We start from the raw sequence: 5,948 nt of genomic DNA on the forward strand, positions 1-5,948 counted from the left end.
CAATATTCACATTGTGTTTACAACAACAGCTCTAACCTAATCAACATTTATACATGCCAAGCCAGTTAAAATTAGGGAGGTATTCCTGAAATATGTCTCTGTGCTTCCAAATAACCTGACTTGGAAAAATCAAACCAAATTAAATAAGTTCTTGATGCTTCAAAACCCCTTCCCGAGAAAACCACTTCTAAATATTTTCACAGCACGTGTCTAAACAAACCTGTCTAATGTAATGATCTATTTTGAAGAGCAACAGGGGACTTGCAAGTAGCTTGTTGCATATGGAACTTTAGTACTGGGGTATTGTAAAGTACCTTTTCCTTGTATTCTGCTGAGCCCACCTGACCAATTGAAAAGCATAAAAATGCAGGACACAGGCATGCAACAAGTGAATTTTGTCAAGAAAAAATTGCAGTATTTGCAGCTCTGTTCATCAAACCAAAAAATTCTTCTGACTTGCAAGTACCAATTAGAAAGGGGACAAGAACTCGAAGTTCTAGAGGGGATTTTTGTTTTTTGGTACCAGACATACACAGTCACACATAACAACCCCAAACTAATTCAGCCTCATCTGGTTTAACTTCAACCACGAGACGCTGCTGTCTGTTTTCTTTCTCAAAGAAGACTCACGTCACTGTGCGCTGAAAGGGGAACTTCCAGAGGTTGTGATGAAGACAGATGATAAACAGCTCTGTTCACACCAGCTAGCAGGGCTGCCTGCGTCAATAAAAGGGGGCAGCAGAGGCGGGGAGCTGTCAGTTGGGGCTCGGAGGATTATCGTGGCGAAGCGCGCCTCACGTTAAACTCTAGTAAAATGCCAGGATTCTTTTTCTCCCACAACAACATGACTGAATTAAATGGAAAAGAAGATTGCAAGCTTGCAGAAGGCAAAGTCCATAAAAAGAAGCAAAAGGCTTTGTAAGTATATACAACTTCGTATAAAATGTAATGTATTAGAAGTGAAAATGACACTCCACCAATCTTGGAGATTAAGAATTAGCACTGTGTTTCAGGCTAAATGAACAAAACCTGCTCAAAGTCCAGGACTGCAACATCATTCAAAAAGGCTTGAGCTGAGGCATTCCAATTAATTAATTGATTGTTTTAAGTAATCATAAGTAGAATTTGGATACAGTGGGGACCTCAGTCTTTAAAAAAAAATTACTTGGATGTGTAACTTGCCAGACTTCAGTGCTAGGATGGAGCTGTCTGTCTCTGTTTGAAAGTTTGAGGAAAATTTAAATAGAATTTAAATGCAGCTGCAATGTAATGGATTAAAAAAAATGTTTGTTCATTATTTCAGTGGTGCAGATCTCAAAAGTTATTTGAAGTGCATGGTGCCACATATCGAATCTGGGATCAAGGCTTCCAACTCTAGAAATGTTATGTAAGTACTGAAATATACCCAGTTCTAAAATATAATTATAGCTAGATTATTATATAGTAAACTACTTCATTTCTAAACTACTTCTAGAACAAAAAATACTGTAAAAAGATCTAGAATTTCCAAAATGCAAGAAAGGTGAACATTGGTAGTTAGAAACTATTCATGGAGTTAAGGATTTTTAATTAGTGATTTGATATGTTTGCATCAAACAGTGAGGGAGAAGACACTCTGGTTAAATCCATTTTTATCAGAGGGACATTGTACCTGTTCTCTAACATTTTACAAGAAAAAGATGCTTCTCACTTAAGTGAAGAGTAGGGGTATTACCATTCTTATTGCAAAAATATGGAAACAGAGGTAGAGGTACAAAATAGTTTTATCATAATTAAAGATTATTTTCCTGGGAACAGAATTCAACATAACATCATAATTCGTCCCTGACTATTTTTCTCAAAGTGGGCTGTCTCCAGGATCTCAGATTATGACAAAGCCATAAATTTAGTAAAATACCTGGCACATACTCCTGGAATAGAATAATAAATTATAAAATTTGTCTCCTTCAGTCATACCAAACAAACCCCATGGTTTCTTGCCTAAAGTCTTTTCTTTTTCTTGTCACCTTAGGCTTTCTGCAGAGGAAGTTATTCAGTGGTCACAGTCTTTGGAAAAGCTCTTGGCCAGCCAAAGTAAGTCCGTTACTCCAGTATGACTTTGTTCTTACTCCGAGGACAAAATTTTGTCTAATCTCACCAAATAGGTAAAGCTGTAGCATTGTATAAACACTGTCAGACAATGGGCTGCTGCACCTCAGGTTTTTACAGCTCTACTGTAACATGGACACTGCTACAGCTTGGCTTCCAAGTTGGGTTTTGGGGTTTTTTTCCCATTTTCAGCATAACAACCCCCAAATAGCTCATTTTGATCAGTCTTCGATCCTTGGATAACACATCAGTTTAATCTTGAATTTTCTCTCCACTTATACCCTAAGACAATCCATTTAGGAAGGGCTAGAATGCATTGTTATAATTTGGTACCCAGGGTCTAGATTTAAAACCACTGAACATAATTAGCAATACTCCCATGAGCCTTAATATTAGAATATCTGTAGTATGTTGAAGAAGGGAAGAACAGTGTATTTTGCCAAGGTTTTATATCAGATTTCAATACAACTGCTGCTACTTTTTTTTCTCCTCCCTGGTCACAAATATCATACAGTAAAGACGATGTATTTGTGTTGGCTTTAGGTGGTCAAGGTGTGTTTCGGGAGTTCCTGAAGTCAGAGTTCAGTGAGGAAAACATCGAGTTCTGGTTGGCTTGTGAGGATTACAAGAAAACCAAGTCAGATCACTTACATGGCAAAGCAGAGAGGATTTATGAGGAGTTTGTTCAGTCAGATGCCATTAAGCAGGTATGTACAAAGTCAATCTGTGCCATGGCAGAAGGGGGAAGTGTGGCTTCACTGAGATGCTCACACACTCACTCAGTTACATAAAAGGAAGGCACAGGCACGCTTTCAGGACCCTTCTTGCATCACTGTTGTGTGCAGTGAGACATTATCAGATCTCACAGTCACAGGATGCAGGCCAATACTGGGAGAGGCACCAGCAGAGCTCAGCAAAGGCCTCAGCAGCTTAGCACATGATGCTCCTTGCTGAGTCAGCCCAGTTTGAATTACTGATGCTGTTTGGAGATTCTTTGTGTTTGCGAGTGGAAGTGCCACAGAACATTTCTTGTCTTTTAAAAGCAGTGGACCTTCTGGAAAATGTAAAGTTCTGTATATGGATCATATTTAAACTGGAGACATTCAACACAAGATTTCTCTTAGTAACTGGAGGTTGCTCCTCTCAGTAGTCCATTGTTGAGCTGTATTAATTCTGACTCCAGAAAAAATTACATTTCTATAGTGAACAGCAATTTTTGTGCCCAGCTGGGATACAAGTATTTAATTTCCCCCATTTTGCAGTTCTGACATTGATTTATCACAGAGTTCTAAGGCTGCAAGTTCATGTGTTGACAAAGTGACAGATATAGAAAGAGACTGCATTTTTAAGTTAAGTTTTCAATGGCATTTATTTTTTTCTTTTCCAGATCAATATTGACTATCAGATGAGGGAAGCAACAGCCAAAAAGGCTCAAGACCCAACTCACTCAAGTTTTGATGAAGCCCAGAAAACAGTGTACATCCTTATGGAAAGGGATTCATATCCCAGATTTTTAAAATCCAAATCCTACCTGAACCTTTTGAACCAGCTGCAAACCAACACTTCGAAATAAAGTGTTTGAGGCAGTGAAGAGCCAAGTAGACTCTGTGTCAAATACCCTGTGAAGAGATCCTCCAGAGTGGTTGGATCTTGCCAAGGAATATCCCTGTCTCGGGAGGAGGAGTATGAGGGAAATGCAAGCAGCTCCACAGCCAAGAGAACGCAGGATAAAAGCTGGTGAGGCTGTCACAGGGGTGAGAGCAGCACAGGGAGAAAATCCCCTCCTCCCACACACCATGGAGTCAAAGCAGGATATGAAAACTGATGTTTTAACTGCACCATGAACACTGAACTGTGTCTTAGATCCCAAAGAACTGCTGATTGTTAGGAAGTGCAAGACTTGCTGAGCATTGGGAAAAGATTCTCAAGTTCAGAAGAAAAGCTAGGATGACTGACAATTTTGGGCATAACAAGAAAATGCCAAAACTCACGCCTCTTTCAAAAATCTATGAAGTGTTAATAAGCATGAGTGTGAGCTCCACAACGCTGTTGTGCTATGTAAATATATCCTAAATTGACATGTCTTAAAATTTATATGATTTAAATTATGTAAGAATTATATAAGCTGTATTTTATTACATTTGTATTCATCAGGCAGGTATGTAGCACATTTCCTGTTTAATTTATTGAGAAATAATAAGTAAATCTTCATTAAAATACAGTTAATAATAAAGTTTTATATCTTATTTACATCAAATTTGAAGTGATTTTTCCATTGTAATTACTGAAATATTGAAACACAAAATTCCCTTCAGTCTCACTATGCTACTACCTCTCATCTCCATATTCAAATGTTAATTTTATCTCCACCACTTCTCTCTCTTTTTGCCCATTTTACACAACCATAATCTGAGTTACCTGGAATAGGTGATACTGACTTACCTAGACCCATACTCACAACCCCCAAAAAAGAAAATAAGTAGATAAATAAAGAGGAACCAGTCTAAATTTCCTTTGTATTTTCATGATGCTCCAGCTACCAGCTGTCAAATCCAAGTCAAATCTCAAATATAGAAAATATTGAGCCAATGGCCCCACAGTTCAATCCCCTTGGACACTGAAGATGAGTTGAGCACATGGATCACCCATGTTTGCTTATGTAGAGAGGCAGCAACCAGAGAGACTCCTCAGCAGTCACATTGTTTGAGACATTGGCATTACTCCACTAATCCTGGCAGGATCCAGAATGTGACAAGCAATACCAACACTAGCATCAAGGGTCATTTCATTTCACTGCATTCAATTTACTCTAAAATGTAATGAGTAGCCTATACCACAGTAGAGATGAGAACTAAAGTAAAAGGGGAAAAAAGTGATTATGCTTGAAATATGTAACCATGAACAAGAGTACTCCCAAAACTCAAGTGTTTGAGACCTTGTGACATTAGAGCTTACAGGGAAAATAAATCAGAGGATGCCTTGGTTTTAATGAGTTCCCATCATGAGACGCTGACATCACACGGTGGCAATACAAGATTTTATCTCAGCCTTGCAAATTTTCCATTTTTTCAGAATAACATGAGCTTTGTGAGCCCCACTCTGCTCTGTACCAAAAGGAGAAGCTATAAATTCAGAGATGTCACCTCTCACCGAGAGCAGACCAGGTTCTTACTGCCACCTTTTGGGGACTTTGGGACCTCCAGGGGAGAATAAAAGTCTGTGTTAGAAGCAAAACAGCTGGAAGGAACATAGAAAAGTGCCAGTTTCCACCATCACCTACTGTAGTAGCTGGGAGCCACTGCAAATTACATCTTCCTTTCAAGGCTAAAAAATGCTGAAGAAAAGACCCCAGTCTTGCAGTATTATTGTTAAGTTATGCATTCCTGAGAGAGTCTGACTGTAAAGCCTGACTGCTCCTGGAACAATGTAAACCAGTCTCCAGTTGGCATTCTTACAGGAATTAATTTTCCAGGATCATTAGGAATAGATCTAATTGCTGTGAAGTAGGAATAACAACTGTGCCTCCCACACAAGGTGCATCATTATGTTTGCTCTGACACAGTTAATGTGGCCCAAATGTCTCTGCAGAACTTCAAGCTCACAGAGGTGAAAGAGCTATGAAATATCAGCTACCCTCTAAACAGACACTGTATTCAAGTAACATTATTCTTTTGACTGTAAATCCCTTTAATTATTATGGCCCCAGTCTTCATTTGCTCTCCCCGCAGTTTCCCAGTTTTGCTATGGTTAAGCCAAACACCCATATGTAATTTCTGACTAAAATCATATTTCATAGCATGGATGGTTAGGATTTTTATTTACTTTTGGATGGCTTGTTGCTAGCAGAGAAGACTGTCAGA

At 38.8% G+C, this 5,948-nt stretch overlaps 1 protein-coding gene across 1 annotated transcript; it reads left to right on the forward strand.

Annotated features, from left to right (window-relative positions):
- The first annotated feature begins 682 nt into the window (after positions 1–682).
- RGS1 (regulator of G protein signaling 1) lies at positions 683–4,124 on the forward strand. The gene is made up of 5 exons (XM_032118646.1): positions 683–918; positions 1,304–1,387; positions 2,012–2,073; positions 2,632–2,795; positions 3,476–4,124. Exons 1-5 carry the CDS (start codon positions 815–817, stop codon positions 3,659–3,661), a joined length of 600 nt encoding a protein of 199 aa, XP_031974537.1. The 5' UTR covers positions 683–814; the 3' UTR covers positions 3,662–4,124.
- The last annotated feature ends 1,824 nt before the right edge of the window (positions 4,125–5,948 follow it).

This window comes from Corvus moneduloides, chromosome 9 (genome assembly GCF_009650955.1).
Source record: "Corvus moneduloides isolate bCorMon1 chromosome 9, bCorMon1.pri, whole genome shotgun sequence".
In the NCBI taxonomy this organism is placed as follows: Eukaryota; Metazoa; Chordata; class Aves; order Passeriformes; family Corvidae; genus Corvus; species Corvus moneduloides.

What these genes read in the sequence shown, in the direction of transcription:
- RGS1 (XM_032118646.1), top strand. Translation starts at nt 815, where the DNA reads ATGCCAGGATTCTTTTTCTCCCACAACAACATGACTGAATTAAATGGA. An exon ending in AAAAAGAAGCAAAAGGCTTT is followed by an intron (nt 919 to 1,303) that starts GTAAGTATATAC and finishes TCATTATTTCAG; the next exon opens with TGGTGCAGATCTCAAAAGTT. An exon ending in AGTCAGATGCCATTAAGCAG is followed by an intron (nt 2,796 to 3,475) that starts GTATGTACAAAG and finishes TTTCTTTTCCAG; the next exon opens with ATCAATATTGACTATCAGAT.